The sequence below is a fragment of the Primulina eburnea genome, chromosome 9, assembly GCF_022965805.1.
Source record: "Primulina eburnea isolate SZY01 chromosome 9, ASM2296580v1, whole genome shotgun sequence".
In the NCBI taxonomy this organism is placed as follows: domain Eukaryota; kingdom Viridiplantae; phylum Streptophyta; class Magnoliopsida; order Lamiales; family Gesneriaceae; genus Primulina; species Primulina eburnea.
Genome location: NC_133109.1, coordinates 31,545,526 through 31,563,254, shown reverse-complemented (window position 1 = coordinate 31,563,254; position 17,729 = coordinate 31,545,526). Strand labels below are relative to the sequence as shown.

Genomic DNA, 17,729 nt, shown 5'->3' with positions numbered 1-17,729 from the left:
TTAGAAATAATACAAATAAATTTTTCAAAAACTTGTTATAAATCCTGGGAGGATGTTAAGACGACATCCCACACTCCCGATAAGAGATACGACAAGTATAAAAGCCTACAAGATTTTTAAATAAAATAACTTATGAAACATCATTATAATAATATGATATGATATACATAATTATTTAAACATGTCTAATATTATCTACATCATATTATTACCATAAAATTATACAAATACATACCTTTATTTTTTTGTACACCAACTGTCATAAACGGTAACAAAACGGCTAGTTTTTGCCCTATAAATATGATCTCACAAACTCTTTCAATCACTCCAACTCTTTTTTCTTCTCTAAAAATTATTCTTCCCTAAAATTTTCGAAGAAAAAAGAAGATGGCTTTCTCAAGGTTATTTTTAATTATTTTGGTTATCATACTCACGAGTCTTGTATTTATCGGAGAATATCCTCTTTGTGTGTTTTCTTTATTTTTACAAATGCTTGTACTTGTTGTTTATCCATTACTTTGTATTGCAATATTCATTAACTAATAAAATGCATCGTAATATTTTTAGTACCACCATGTCAAATTTGACAAAGTTTGAATTTGTTGCGCTCGACATCACGGGGAAAAATTATATGCCATGGACTCTCGATGTAGAAATGCATCTTGAGTCATTGGGTCTAAGTGAGACAATAAAAGAAAATGACATATCGACATCACAAGAAAAGCAAAAGCCATTATATTTTTGCGTCGACATCTCGACGAGGGATTGAAATATGAATATTTAATTGAAAAAGATCTCATGGCTTTGTGGAAAGGATTGAAAGAAAGATTTGAACATATAAGGGAAGTTATACTTCCGACCGTCCGTGATGAATGGAATATGTTAAGATTCAAAGATTTTAAAAAGTCAGTGATTATACTTCAGCGATGTATCGAATAATCTCGTAGCTAAAATTTTGTGGACATGAAGTCACAGAATCGGAAATGCTTGAAAAAACATTTTTCACGTTTCATGCATCAAATATTACTCTACATCAACAATATAGAGTACGTAGATTTGCGAGATATTCTGAACTCATCGCATGTCTTCTTGTGGCGGAAAAGAACAACGAGCTATTAATGAGAAATCATCAGTCCCGACCCACTGGATCAACAGCATTTCCAGAAGTAAATGCTGTAAGTAAAAAAGAATTTAAACCTCGAAACCAAAATCAAATTCAAAGACAAGATTTGGTCGAGGTCGAGGTCGAGGTCGTGGACGTGGACGTGGACGTGGACGTGGACGTGGACGTGGAATTGGCCGTGGTCGTGGTCGAGGTCGTGGTTTTGAAAACAATAAAGATAGTTATTTTTATAACTCATCTCAAAAGAGCGTCTCAAACCATCCACAGAAAAGGCATCATGAGAATACAAGTGTTAATGAGAATCACTCAAAAAGATATGAAAGTTCTTGTTTCAGATGTGGTACTCCAGGACATTGGTCCCGTATTTGTCGAGCTCCTGAGCATCTTTGCAAACTTTATAAAGAATCATTAAAGGGGAAAGAAAAGGAGACCAACTTCATTGAACGCAGTGACCGTTTGAGTGATTCAACTCATTTTGATGCTGGTGATTTTATGAATGATTTCTCTGGAAATGATTAATATGTTGGTGGGATAGAAATTAACAATATTGATGCTGCAGATTTTCTCAATGATTTCTGTGAAAATGAACAATATAATGGTAGAATATAAATGTACAATAATTTATTTTTCATGTATTCATATAATAATGTTTTATTGTACAATTATGATATGTGTTATATTTATATATGTATTGTCAGTAATTTTATTTCATTGCATATTTTTTTGAAGTTCAAATATGAAAAATGCTATGAGCAAAGCTGAATGTTGCATACCCGATAGTGGTACAACGCACACTATCCTCCGAGATAAAAGATATTTCTTGGAACTAAAACCAACAAAAACAACGGTGAATACAATATCAGGTCCTGTAGACTTGATTAAAGGATGTGGTAAAGCACAATTTTTGTTACCTAATGGTACAAAATTTTTGAACAATGATACTTTATATTCACCACAATCGGAAATAAATTTGTTGAGTTTTAATGATATATATTCCCATGGGTTTGATACTCAAACAATGAATGAAATGAATGAGAAATATATGTGTCTTTATCACATAAAAATCAGAAAAGAAATATGTGATTGAAAAACTACCAATGCTCCCTACTGGATTGCATTATACACATATAAGTCCCATTGAATCAAACATGGTAGTTGATAATTCTTCAATATTAACAAATTGGCATGACCGATTGGGACATCCTGGTTCAACAATGACGCGAAGAATCATAGAAAATACACATGGTCATCCACTGAAAGACCAGAAGATCTTTCAGAATAATGAGTTTCAATGCAAAGCATGTTCTCTTGGAAAACTTATTATAAGACCATCACCAGTCAAAATCCAAAATGAATCACCAATGTTTCTTGAACGTATTCAAGGTGATATTTGTGGACCAATCCATCCACCATGTGGACCATTCAGATACTTTATGGTATTGATTGATGCCTCCAGCAGATGGTCACATGTATGTTTATTGTCAACTCGAAATGTTGCATTTGCAAGATTACTTGCTCAAATAATAAAATTGAGGAATCAATTTCCCGATTATACAATCAAGAAAATTAGACTTGATAATGCTCGTGAATTCACTTCACATGCTTTCAATGATTATTGTATGTCTATGAGAATCATTGTTGAGCATCATGTTGCTCACGTACATACACAGAATGGATTGGCTGAATCATTGATTAAACGTCTGCAAATGATTGCTAGACCAATGATTATGAAAACAAAGCTCCCTATTTCTATATGGGGACATGCAATTTTACATGCTGCTGCATTAATTCGTATCAGCAAATTGATGGGATGACTCAAATAAGAGATCCGTTTCACAAAAACGACCCGTGAGACCGTCTCACACAAGTTTTTGCCATATTCAAATGTCATATTTAAATATAATTGATTTTTTTTATTATCATAGGGAAAGTAGATGTAATTATTTTTTTAAAATTCAAAATTGTGTGTTTTTATATATTAAAAATTTTTTTCATTTGTATTATTCAATTAAAAAACCAATATAAACTCGTTTTATAATCGGGTCCATTGGTTTTGAAGTAGATTCCAGTTCACAGCAATGGAGAAGAGGAAGAAGAAAGGCTCCAACAATCCACCCAACCCAAAACCCGCACCCGAAATTGAATCCGAATCCGACCCAGATGCCAACGTCTGGTCGTTCATCGCCACAAGTGAAACCAAATCATGGTTCATCTGCATCAGCCTATTCGCGGCTTTGATCCGCCTGGCGGTGGGGCTCCACCCATACTCCGGCGCAGCCACGCCGCCTATGTTCGGGGACTATGAGGCCCAGAGACATTGGATGGAGATTACACTCAATCTTCCTGTTAAGGAATGGTATCGCAACAGCACGGCCTAATGATCTCAGCTATTGGGGCCTTGACTATCCCCCTCTCACTGCGTACCAGAGTTACTTCCACGGAATTTTCCTGAAATTGATCGATCCTGCATCAATTTCGCTGTTTTCTTCTCGTGGATATGAGTCCTATATCGGGTATGACGATTATTGATCGCAAATGAATTGTGTTCTTGATTTGGACATGAAGTTTAGGTGTTTGGGATGTGGGTTTGGTTGCTATGCTGAGTTTATTCCTCACGGGTGTTTATCGTATTTGGGGTTAATACTCATCTTATCCTGTTTTCTGAATCGCAACTTTCCCTTATCACAATTATCTGACAAGTGTTGATCTTCGTAAAGATCATTTATTTTTCATCATCCGTGGAAACATGAACGTAATCTGAGCTCATATATGTGAGCCAAATGGTTTTGACTTCAAGTTTTTTGTGCCTTTTGGCCTCTGAACATAGTTCGTGCCCGAGCTGCCACGAAAGACCTATGGCCAGTGGCATGAATTTGTGTAAAAACTACAGTAGTTAAATTGGAACTTTTGGCAATTATTTCTACTCCATTGGTGAGTAGAAGCAATTCTTGTACCTAATTGCTTCTCATTTTTTGTGATGTTTTATGTAGGAAGCTGTTGATGAGGTGGACTGTTTTGATGTCTGATTTGATGATATTCTTTCCTGCAGTGCTTTATTTTGTAAAGGTCTATAGCAAAGAGAAATATGTTAAGGAAAAAAGCAGCGTGATGTGGCACACTGCAATGATTTTGTTGAATCCATGTCTCATTTTGATTGATCATGGCCATTTTCAGGTATTCAGTACATTTTCATTGTGCAATGTGGTGTAGTTTTGTGCAATGATTTCGGTTTAATATCCTCTTCTTCCTAATTTCTATTGTTTGTATTATCAGTACAATTGTATCAGTTTGGGGTTAACCACCGCAGCTGTTGCAGCGATTTTATCAGATAGAGACCTTGTTGGCTCTGGCCTGTTTAGCCTTGCTCTGAATCACAAACAGGTATTCTTTTAACTATGTCGGAATGAATAAATATCGATGTTTTTGGTTTCGACTTGAGACTATATCCACAAGTGAGCTAACTGATAGTATCGATGTACGAGATTAAACTTCGATGTGCAGTACTTACTGTTGCAATGGGATTTGATTCATTAATTTTCTTTGAAAATGAAATAGCACAGAAATAATAATTGCTTCCATGTTAGATCAACATGGTTTTGCCTCTTGCTCTAAGATTCCAAGGCATCCTCATGATGAGGATTTCCTAGCCACGGAACCCTTGACTCAAATATAACTGCCAAAATTACTATATTGGATTCCAAGAGGTGTGATGTTCAAACAAATTTTGGCATTTAAATATAGATCCGAACTAATAACTTTACTGATCACAAATATGTTGATTCAATCCTCAACAAGTCTCTCAATCTCAATGCAGATACATCTCCATTGAAATCAAGGTTCGTATGCTACATAGCTTGCTAACATAATCAAAGATGAATGTTCATGTACTTCATTTGTTCACTTGTGCAGATGAGTGCATATTATGCTCCTGCCTTTTTTGGCTATCTCTTGGGAAAATGTCTCAGGCGTCAGAATCCTATTCTTCAGGTTTCAAAACTAGGTTTGGTGGTTTTGGGAACCTTTGCTGTAGTTTGGTGGCCATATCTTTATTCTGTGGAAGCATCTTTGGAGGTAAGAAGCCATGGTTCTGATTTACTTGGTTCTTTATTTTTTTTTATGTTTCGTGCTGTATGTTCGAGCTTTTCATTTCCTCATTCATCTGGTTTCGCTTTTCCAATTTATTTGATGTGGATATTCTATTCACCAAGCTCTTTACATCGTTTTGATGATTAATTATATTTATTTAGAGATTTTTTTCGCTTTGATATCATTTTTGCTCTCTCACGCCTGTTTTCATTCTCGTCTTAGACATATTTGTTTGTTTTGTTGCATACTTGCATTAGTGCTCTTTAGCTCTAATGTATGATGCTCCTATTTTTGTGTTTGTATTACTTTAAATATATGTGATCTCACACTTTGGTCACTCTGACAAATCCGTTTCTGATCCTGATTCCAACTTCTGGAAGTGAAATAATGCACGGAATCAGCAACTTCCAAGAATATATTATAACTACTATACATTTTCAAAGTGACGGGATATCTTTTATTGCATCATATTACTTACTGTATATATTATGGAATTTTATTATTTTTCTAAAATGTTAACTGCTCCAACCTTTTCCTTTATATGAACAATTTAAAGATTTTGAAGGCTATATATTACTCTGGTTATCTTGTGAACCTTGTGTCCACACATCGTCATTTTTCCTTCTTTTCACTTACCATGCTGTCCAGAAGCCTCCCGCAGTAGGTTTGGGATCTTAAGCTTCGTCCAGTGTCTTCTCATGCTGAAATTGGTCGGCAGTGAAGATATCCGTGTTGGGTTAATGTTTAATCTGTAAGGAAAGCTCTGTTAGACATATGATAGAGCCATAGAGGTAGCAATGAGGGCATTCATTTATACACTGACAATGTTCATATCATAGCATTGGTGAAATAATTTAAATTCGTCTTTCCTTTCATGGTCCGAGATGGACAATAAACAGTGAAAAATGCATTGGATGTAACGAAGTTTGGTATTTACCCCACATCTTTTATAGTGAATAATGTCTGTTACTTTTATGATGGATAGAGGGATGATCCGGTGTCCTGTCTTTTATATTTCAGTTATCTCATACATGATATTAACCCTCAGTGTGATCGCTTCCTACTGTTATAAATTTATAATACCATATTTTTCCTCTCACTATAAATATTGCGTTTTCAAGACTGGGTAAATTTTTTTGGGTATGTGGTAACTCATTTTTTCAACTTGATGCTTTGAACAGGTTCTCTCTCGATTAGCACCTTTTGAGAGGGGTCTCTACGAGGATTATGTGGCAAATTTTTGGTGCACCACTTCAGTTGTCGTAAAATGGAAGAAATTGTTCATCACACAATCACTGAAACTTCTTACTCTTGCCTCAACTATATCTGCATGTTTACCATCAATGATTCAACTCATACGATCACCTACAAAACAAAGTTTTCTGCGTGGACTACTCAACAGTTCTCTCTCATTCTATCTATTCTCATACCAAGGTAAGTAAAGCATCCATCTTGTTTCCATTGCATCTCTTTTACCCATTTTTTTACCGTGTTAACATGATATCTATAACCGTTGTTTAATTTACAGTACATGAGAAATCTATCCTGCTACCGCTTCTGCCAGCCAGTTTCTTGGCCTTGGAAGAACCTTTTATTTTCCGGTGGTTCATATACCATGCCCTGCTTTCCATGTTCCCTCTCTTGAGTCGTGACAAATTAGTTCTTCCATATGCCGCTCTATATGGTCTCTTTATCCTTTTCTACCACATGCCCGGTGCAAGAAAAGATCCGAAAGAGACGGATTCCATTTTTGCCACTTTAAAATCTCTTGTTTTTGCATGCTCTCTTGTTCTTCATATAGTTTATCTGACCATAACTCCACCCGAAAAATACCCTTTCCTATTCGAAGCCATAATCATGCTTTTGTGTTGTTCCCAGTTTCTTTTGATATTTATGTATTCGAACACAAAGCAATGGATGCTAACCAAACTTTCTACCACCAACAAGAAGAATCTTTGAATTTTCTTTTGAAGGCCATAATTTTTCCAGACAACACGAACATTTTGAGATGTCTTCAGAAAAATTGAAGAGATTTTGTCCCTTTTTTCTGTAACTATTTGACGTGAGACAGAACAATGATGTAGATTTTGACACTATTTCATTTCGGGTAAAGGCTTGTATGATATTCATAGAATGGTGACATTACTTAATGAAACTCGCTTTCTTTTTTTACAACTTATTGCTTTTTTTTTTTTTTTTTTGATTTTTTTTTTCAGATTCGTTTGTATGTTTTTCAAAGTTCGTTGGATTTGATAATGTTGTTTTTTCTATTTTATTGATTTGTTCAAATAACTGGATAATAATGTGCTAGCGGCTCAAATGTTCATCATGAGAAGTTGACTCGTTAATTTCTTGGTGACCTTTTGTAGATTTAGAGCTTTTAAATCTAGAGTGAGTCTCACGTGAGACCGTCTCACGGATCTTAATCTGTAAAACGGCCAATTCTATCGATATTCACAATAAAAAGTAATACTTTTAGCATAAAAAGTAATATTTTTTCACGGATGACCCAAATAAGATATCTGTCTCACAAATACGACCCATGAGAACACAAGTTATTGCCTAAATCTATCAAAATTACATATGTTAATTTTTCTTTTTTCTTCCTATTTTTAAAATGATTGCATACAAAAATATTGCGTGTCATCTCACATGGTATATTCCATAAAAATAATTATGTAGGTATGCAATTATTTGAAAATCGTGTAGTCTTTTAAAGATTTTTTTTTTAATTTTTGACAGAGAAGAATCATCGAAATGTGAAATTATAAAGGGGAAATTGTCAAAAACTCCCTATTTCCCTTCTCAACCTCCTCTTTACTCCCTACCCCATTAAAACTTTGTTTCAACTCCCCATATCCCTCAAATTTCCAAGTTTGCCCTTATATATTTATTTTAAATAATTGATTTTTTGTAGTAAAAGGCCCATCATGCTTCCGTAAAATAAATTGAATCTTTTACCTTTTTGACTAGAGTATCACCGGGTTATATCCACCGTTTTTTACGAACTGCTCCTCACAGTCCAACCACACGATCGCAACCGATGGTTACTAAGCAGATTCCTTCAGCAATACTTAGCACAGCTCTAATTCGTTTCCTACCTTAGAGCGTACAGCAAAAGATCAATTTTTGAAAATAATACATGATAGGGCTAAGAGCAAAGATCTCTTTTATTCAAACACAAACATTTATTTATTACATAGTAACCTCCTGTAGAGGAGGAGAAACTTGTTTTAGCTACTTATCGTAGCTGAACTCTTAACACACATAAAACTTGAAAGAAAATATTACAACCTTGTATGAAAGAAATGGAGAAAATATTTGATGATCTTCACTTCCTTCTTTCTGCCTTATTTATAGAAGGCTCCTTCGGATTTGAACTTCGGATTTCAAATCTTCATAAGCCTTTACAGCTTGCATTGGGGACCATTTGGTGGTTGAGGGGTCCCTGTCTAGATTATTAATCTTGACATCAACTTCTCATCCTCCTTTATCTCTTTTAGATACCATTGACGATGAGTTTCCAGGATATCGGTAGTAATTTCATCTTTTTTATACTCTTTGAAATGATTTACTAACCATTTAAGAGCTTCTGCCTCTTTCCTCTTGTATGTTATTCTTCTTTTCAAAACTTTCAAATATACACGGTACATTTTAAGTTTTGGTTCTGGTGTGTTAACTGGTTTCCTTTCTGTCCTTATTTATGGATGAATTTTCGGGACCAGTTAATTTACTTTTATTCATTGGATTCCTTTTAGATTGGTGTCCAATGCTTGCTGAGTCATCCACCATTTGTTATTGATGGTCTATTTGTCCTTTACCACTAATTAGTGGTTGTCTTGTTTCTTCCACTCACATGGTAGTGGTCCTGCTTTTGTAGTGGAGGGTCACATGTCCCTTTTAATTTTGTCGAGGAATCTTTGGCTTTCGGCTTCCTCGAGGAAATCGTGAATGTGGTCCATCCCCACTTGTACTGGTATCGGTAAAGTGTTTCCGATCAGATCTCGGCTTGAATCCTTTACCAAATTCCGGTTCCTTCTGGTTTTGGCATTCTGGACAGATGTTTTCAGACCATCTTCCTACATGTGCCATATTACAGAATTTCCGACGAGTTTCTTTACTTGCCGGCAGCTTGCTATTCCACAAAAGATTTCTTTTCTTTTCAAATAGATCTTCTGCAAAACTTGTTGTTTTTCCTGTCATGGTATTTAACAGAAATGATCCGTTCCCTGAATGATTGTAGAATTTGAACGGAAACTTGACTTTGTCCATCTCAGTGAGACAGACCCAAATACCCCAAGCTCTTCTGGTAGAAATGTCATCTTCAGTCATTGAAGACACTAGGGGTGTTTCTTCTGTCGGAGGGTCCTTGATAAATTTCTGGATATTTGAATCTGGCCTCCTTAGCTTGATGAAATGAAAGGCTTCGTGAGAACCTTTCCCTGCTGGTTCTGGTGCTGCACTAAAGAAGTATAGCTCCAAAACATCTCCTCTGGACAAATAATCATTGTTTGTCCAAGTCTCGTGAACAGCTTCCTGGATCCACTTTGGTAAACCTGAGATTTCCGGAAAGCTGGGTGATGTAGTATAAACTGAGGCAAGAGCCCCAAATTCATACCAAGCTTTAACCTCCTTGGGATATGAATTAGGTTTCATCCATACCCTTGGATATTTTCCTGAAACATCAACCCTATTTGTAGCTGGGTTAATGCCAATACGTGTTTTTAATTTCTCCCAATTCTGCTGATAAACCTGGAATGGAGAAATTACACCTTCATTAGTACCAACCTTAGCTTTGCCTTTGTCAATACGAGGCCTAAGGTTGATCTCTCCCTCTTCAATCCCCGAGGTGAAGGGTTGACTTGAGGACTCAAGATAAGGATCAGGAGTCTCAATTTTTGTTTCAGCCGACTCATCTCGTGATGATCCCGACTTAACACTTGTGCAAGGGGTATTTGAATCCCCCGCTACAGGTATAGAGTCCTGTACTCGAAAACTCTCCATTTGAGAAACCAGTGGTCTCTCAATGCCCTGGAGGATAGGCCTTTGCGTTACAGACCATAACTGAGTATATGCCTGTAAACATCCTGTAATTCGATCAGAGACAATTCTCTTATCAGCTTGTTGTAGCCTTCCCGCAACTTCTGCGTTAACAGCTAACTTGTTGAACTCGGTTTGAAGCATTTCAAGGTGTTCCCTCAAATGCCTCTGCATCTTGATAATAGCATCAATGTCAATGCTGTCCATCTCTTGTTAAAAAATCTGCAAGAATATTTTCATGAGATTTTATTATCATAATATCAAAAATATAATTTTGACATAAAGCTTGCCATCGTAATAATCTAGCCTTCTCCGGTTTAGACTCAATTCTATTCCTCAAAAAGGCTTTAACTTGAGTGTTATCAACTTTCAAAGTGAATTTCTTTGCAAGTAAAAATAACGGCCATTTTTCAAAAGCCCTTTTTACTGCATAAAATTCCTTTTCGTTGATATGCCATCTTATGGCTTCTGCGTCTGAGAATAACCCACTACAATATCTACATGGTTGTTCTCCATCTGGTGTGAGCTTTGTTAATACTGCAGCCCACCAATGATCACTGGCATCGGTATATAATACCAGATCATCCTCGTCTTGAGGAATAGCCATCTTTGGGAGATTTTTGCAAACCTTCTTTAAATGGATAAGTCCTTTTGTGTGTTCGTCTGTCCATATAAATCTAGCATCCTTTTTCAATAATGGACTGAACACCTTCCTGTGTTTTGCTAGGTTTTTAATAAACATCCCAGCAAAATTAACAACCCCTAAAAAACTTTGAAGTTGTTTCTTGTCTTTGAGATTCTCTGGAAAATTCTGCACCTTTTCTACTATGTGTTCTTGCAGAATTATTCCTGATTCATCGATTTCAATTCCGAGGAATTCAATCTTTCTTGTAGCAATGACTGTTTTCTTTTCAGATAAAACCAGTCCTTCTTTCTTGCAAACATTAGAGAAAATCTCCAAATGTTTAACATGTTCATTCATATCTTTGGATGTTATTAAAACATCGTCGATGTAAACAAACATAAACTTGAAATAATCTTTGAAAAGATTATCCATCTTTCTTTGAAATATTTGGGGTGAGTTAGCCAATCCCATTGGTAATACTTCCCAGATATAATGTCCTTGAGGTGTGGAGAAAGCTGTGAATTTCTTGCTTTCTTCTTGCATCCGAATCTGATAGAATCCAGACTTGCAATCAAATTTAGAGAATATCTTGGCATTGCGAATGCAACTAATCAAGTGTTCTCTACTAGGTATAAAATACCCATCAAACTCCAGAATCTTATTAATTTCTTGATAATTAATAACCAATCTGGGTTTTCCTCGTTTAATTTCACCATGGTTTCTTACCAGAAAACCTGGACTGCTATATGGTGACATACCTGCTTTGATTAATCCAAGGTCCAAATGTTCCTTGATTATAATCTGCATATCCTTCTGATCAATGATGTTCATTGGGATGGGTTTACAACGGACAAATTCATACTCTTTGCCTTCCTTGATCTTAAGGCAAGCCCTGAGTTGATTTCTGTCCCACCATGCCAAGGGATCTTCGTTATAATTTTCTTTGATCCTCTTCTTGACATCTTCCAGTGATACCTTAGATTCAAACTCTACTTCATTTGTGTGTAGAGTTATCTTAAGGCATTCTATATCTTCTGGTTGGAGTTCCTTATCTGCTCTTAACTGGAGCATTGTTTCTCCAAACCGTCTTGAATCCTTCATTTTTGGGTTCAGAAGTTTTCCTGAATCACCACGCTTGCTGCGAAACTGGATTGGCAATTTTCTGTAAAATGCCTCCCTAAGTCTCTGGACTATGATTTTATGGGCACATGGTGTTGTGAACACTAATATTCTAGTCTCATTTTCTTGTGTATAGGACTTGAACATTTGTAGGAAATTATTTCCTAACAATATGTCAGCTCCTGTATCATGAAAATAAATTGGTGGTGTCTTTACCTTGTACCAAGGTGTTTGTCCAGCACCGCCAATCATGATTTCAGTCATCTTAATCCCTTTACATAAGATTAAGATTCTTCTGGAAAAATCTCTTCCAGCAATCTTGGGTAACTCTTCTTCCAAATTATTTGGAAAAACTCCTCGTTTTGCTGTACATATTCCAGCACCTGAATCAATATATGCAGCAAAGTATTCTGCCTTATATTGTTCATACAACATTCCTACTGGAATGTATATGGAGAATGGACTTGTGGTCATTTGATTTTCCACATTTTATCTTCTGCCATAAACTCCATTCCATACTCTAGACGTTTCCAAGGTTTATGTTCCTCGAGAAACTCTAGCCCAAGAATCAATCGTTCTGATTCTTTTCCTGGAATTCCTTGAATATGAACCTCCAATTCTCCGATATTAATCAGTCCTTGGTAAGTTCCTATCATCGGTTGTTCCAAATAGTATATTGAATTACAAGGAAATTGATTCCTTTGTTTTGTAATATCAAATACTATTTCTACTTCCTTCCAACCTTCTGGGCATCTGAGCTTTCCTATTGTAGAAAAACTTTTCAACTCCTGTTGGGTTTCTATGACAGGCTTTTTATCCCATCTGTAACTTGTAATTCTATCTCCTTGAAAAGATAGTCTTCTTGGTTCCAGTCTAAGACTTTGATTTCTCTGTAGAATCGGTTTGTCTTGGATCTGGATATCTGTTTCCTGTATTAAAGGAAACTCAATTTTTTCTGGATAAATTGCCTGCGCAACTTTCCCAAATATCTCAGGTATTTCAATAAACTCGTTTCTAATAAACAATTCAGAATGATGTGTATTAGATAGAGCATATGAAATCTGATAGGTAATAGAATATGGTCTATTGCCTTCCTTCATCAACCTTTTTTCCTTGAAGTTCTGATGTAATGTCAAGGCTCGGCTGAAATCTCGATCTGCCAGGTTGTAGGCTATCCTTGGATAGATTACTCCTACAATTTTTCCTGCACAGAGGTTTCCTGAGATTGTTCCCAGTACTGAATCTTGTAGATTCCCCATTCTTTTATCGCATATGGCGATATCAATTGGTGAATCTATCCCTTCTTTGAAAGTAGCCTTTATCATAATCTGGATTGCTCCTATATGAATCCAGGACATAGTCCTTGCTACTTCTATCTTGAGTTTTTGTAATTCCTCTTTTATTTCTTCGGAAGGAATTAACTGCATCTCCATTCTATTTCCTGTAAGTTCCATTGGGATTGCCATTTCCCTTCTAGAAACTTTATAGATTAGATGATGCTTTCTGCTTCTTAGGCCAAGACTTCCTAAGAACTTTTCTACCTGTCCTGTAGAGAAACCTTGGTATCTCTGTAGACTTGGATTTTCTCTCATGATTCTTTGAACCATGTTATGAGATATTGTTGTCTGGCTAAAAAACCCAGACAAATCTTCATGTGTTTCGTGTCGAAACACCTCGTCTTCAGTCAGATTCCGATTCTGTTCCATCAGATTCTTCCTGACTTAAGACTTCCTCTTCTTCATATATACTCTCATCTGAGGCAATGTCCTCAAATTGGTATACTTGAATGAGATCTTGGTAATAAACTGCTTCTTCAATATCCGGAGTAGGATCAAAACGTTTAATAACTCTTTTCTCATTTTCTGGACAATTGGTCGAGATATGACCTCTTGCTCCACATGTCCAGCAATTACAATCCTTGAAGCTTTCATTAGCTCTAGTATGAGCTCTTCTGAAAGTTTTCTTTGTAGGTGTTCTTCCTGTGCTTCGAGATGAACTTGATGCCTGGGATGATATCCTACTTCTCGATGGTCCGCTTCTTTGTCCAGATTTATAAGATCTGGCTTTCTGTCTAGACCATACGGTTCTTGGTTTCCAAGAACTTCTTCCACTTCGTGCATAAGGATGAGTCCTAAAACCTTTCCTTTTATGTTTCTGTGGTTTACTTCTAATAATTGTTGGAAGATCATTTTCCTTACAACACAAAGGAGTTCTTTTGTTGATACTCCTTAGTCGTTTGTAATTCTTTTGTAATGCTGCCATGTGACACCATTCTGCTAATTTCCCTTTAAGGAAAGAGGCTCTTCTTGCCAATGTATCTGGATTACCAGGTACGTATTCCCCTATGAGCATTTCTCTCCACGGGCTTGGCATTTTTGCGAAGAAAAGCTGCATAGCTATATCTTCTTCGACTCCTGAATTCCATCTATATTTGGTGAATAACATAATGTATTCATCTACCAAACATATATCATGTAATTCAAGACTATGCAGAGCTTGAGTATATTTTTTCTTCTTCTCTGTATTTTGACTGTTGAAATAGTCTACCCCTATAAAGTGTGCTTTGAATAGGGTAGCCATCTTTCCAGCGATCTCACTAAGAGATTCTCCAACTAGGACTGACTCTTTCATGTCTGCTGAAGTCATGTCCCAAGCAATTTTTACTGATCCCATAAGACTCATTTCCAAAAGTTTAATGAATCCTTCTTTGTTGAGATCAAGTGTTCCTGCTGCAATTCTCATAGCAGATGTCCAATCGTCTATGAGATCTTCTCTGTTTTTGAAGTCCAATACATCAAGGTTAAGCATAACCCCGTAAGGATGTATAGGATCTAAAACAGTTTTCCCATAGGGTGTTTGGTGCAAAGGGATTTGAGTTCTCCTTGCCCTTGTTCCCGCTGGGTGTGATCCTCCACCAGTATGGAAATCAGTCTGAGATTCTCTCATATTTATATTATGAGATCCCATACTTTCCCTTGGTGGTTCCTGGGAAGATGACCAGGTTATTGCAGGTGGTGTTTCACCTACTGCTGTATTCATCTTTAGATCTACTACTTTGAGATTTGCGAAAGATTCCGCAAGCTCTTGTAGATCCTCCAAACCAATCCTTTCTAAAGTTGTCATCAGATCAATTTCTTTTCTGAGACAGATTTGATTAGATTGATCATCTTTTCTTCTTCAGTTAAAGGTTTTGACACCACTCTGGCCTTCCCTTGTTGATGTAACAAAGGTTCGGTACCAAAGGATGGTGGTAACCAGCCTCCTGAAGTTCTTCTACTAGAACTTGGTTGTTGTTCTAGTTTCTGTATTCTTGTTTGGATATCCTTTAAGATCTCAAGAATTTCTTCTTGTTTCTCTAGGACCTTTTCAATCCTTTGAGGTACATAATATAGCATATTGCCATAATTTTGTACCGTTTTCTGTATTTCTCTAAGATCCAGAGAGAGCTTAGAGGAGTCTGGTACTATCTCCAGAAATTTATTATTCTGAATCATAAATTTTTACCTGAGGGTGCTGTTGCTTCCCTTCGTAGATCTTCTGTTTATACAGATCCATTGTTCTCTGAAGAATTTCTTCTGAGTAGATTTTGAAGTATGTTTTTACGGTTCTTTAAACCTTGTAAACGCATACCTTTCGTTCTGAGTTCAGTGAAGCATGTACTTCGCTGTAATCCTTGTTCTAATTGAATTATTTCTAGGGAAATAAGTTCAATTTCGAGCTGGATGGTAGTCCCTGGCATAATTAACAGATCATTGAAGATCTGGTCTTTTCGGCCTGTAAGAGTCTACCTTTTGTGTTTCCAAGGTTTTGCAAACACTGCTGTCTTTCATCAGGAGATAAATTTCCTTTGGTCTCCTGTTTCTGATATCTAACAATAGTTAGATAAACTTGTGTATATTCCAAAATATTGGAATAGTTCTTGTAAATTATTCTCCTCGAACTAAAGTTCGGATTCATAATTTTTTCGAAATTCTCCTTCTCATACATTTAATTACTAGTAATAATAAAATTTTCGTGTTTGAAATAAATTAACCATGCTCTGATACCATTTTGTGAAGCGCGGAGGATCAATTAAAGAAAATAGAGAATAAGGGTAGTTTTGTCAATTCTATAGGTTTAGGGAGTTAAAAGAGAGTTTTTGATGGCTAGGGAGTTAGGAACAAGTTAAGTTTAGGTTTAGGGATTTAGGAGCAATTTCCCCAATTATAAACTTCTGAAATTGGAAAAGTAAATAAAATATAATGAATAATATTTTTCACCTATTCCCATATTTATATACAAACATTGCCATGTTAAACTAGTTTCCTTGTCGATCAAACCCATTCAATAACATTTATTTCGTGAAGCCGGCAATCGAGCTAGTGGCGCACTCGAAACATTGTGTTTGTTCTTGATGTACAAATCCTTGTTTAATCTCGTTTTTTAGTACATCGCTTTTTTAATAAGAAATTGAAGAAATAAAATATGATGATTATTTGTATTTTTCTTGTTTCACGTTTGAAGCATTGTAGCTAATGAAATTATGTAGGAGAGGATTTCAGTTTATTCGGATGATTTTTTTTTTCGATTTTATGTGTCGTTTTAAGATCAACTTCAAATATGAGAAGTCGTCACTGAATTTGACTTTATATATTTTGACTTTATTAAACCTCGGTGTCAGTTGAATCCTGAACTTTTTATCATCTAGACAAACTCAATCATCAGTCATCATTTGATTCAGAGACAATTATTCATCTCATCAACTCATCCTGATAACTACATACTTTGCAGCTCATGTAAATCAAACACATGTTGTTGGCTTGTGTAACAATTGAAGAATCAAATAAACTTATCGTTTTATAAAAAAATATAACTAATAATAATAATAATAATAATAATAAAACAAAATTTCTTTTTTAAAACATACATCGGTTCAAGTATAATATTTCAATCGCTCTGTTCATAGACATTTATTACTCTCGAACACAAATGTAGCTGACGTTTTTCCAATTAGGGAATCTTTCGAAACATCTTTCCATAAAACTTAAAATAGGAACACTACTAAATTTCACCGGTATATGTCCCAACCAAATCGATGATATGACGCTATGTATTGGATTTGTTTCACACAATTATACTATATATCAATTAGTTTTCCAAACAATATGTTGGGTGTAATAATTATCTTTGTTTGGTAGAGTGATCGAACCGTGATGCTTGAGCTACTGTGCGGTTTAAAAGATTTGAGTTGCACCATTACCACCAGCTATAACTTTTGGTAAAGCGGGAAGCGCTCGATCCTAGAATTTGTACTAGAACCAAGGTCACGGGTGTTGGTGCAATAATTATCCCTGTTTAGTAGATCGATCGAACCGTAGTGCTTGAGCTGCTGTGCGGTTTAAAAAATTTGAGTTACACCATTACCACCAGCTATAGCTTTTGGTAAAGTGGCAAGCGCTCGATCCTACACAATAAAATTATTATATGTATAGATAATTTAAATTTGACAAAAACTTGTGTGAAATGGTCTCACGAGTAGTATTTTACGAGACGGATCTTTTATTTGGGTCATCCATAAAAAAGTATTACTTTTTATGCTACGATTATTACTTTTTATTGTGAATATCGGTAAGGTTGATCTGTCTCACAGATAAGATTCGTGAAACCATCTCACAAGAGACCTACTCTATAAATTTTATGTAGTTGGACGAAACATTTCCAAAATTTGATCTAGACGTCTCCTTATTCGTAATACAA

The 17,729-nt window shown here is 35.8% G+C and overlaps 1 protein-coding gene across 1 annotated transcript; it reads left to right on the top strand.

The window, feature by feature from the left end:
- Positions 1-3,160: 3,160 nt before the first annotated feature.
- Positions 3,161-7,364, top strand: LOC140841679 (probable dolichyl pyrophosphate Man9GlcNAc2 alpha-1,3-glucosyltransferase). The gene is given in 7 exon segments (XM_073209264.1): positions 3,161-3,498; positions 3,500-3,636; positions 4,114-4,297; positions 4,397-4,504; positions 5,033-5,194; positions 6,391-6,643; positions 6,738-7,364. Coding segments are annotated over 7 exon segments (1,572 nt in total). The 5' UTR covers positions 3,161-3,201; the 3' UTR covers positions 7,169-7,364.
- The last annotated feature ends 10,365 nt before the right edge of the window (positions 7,365-17,729 follow it).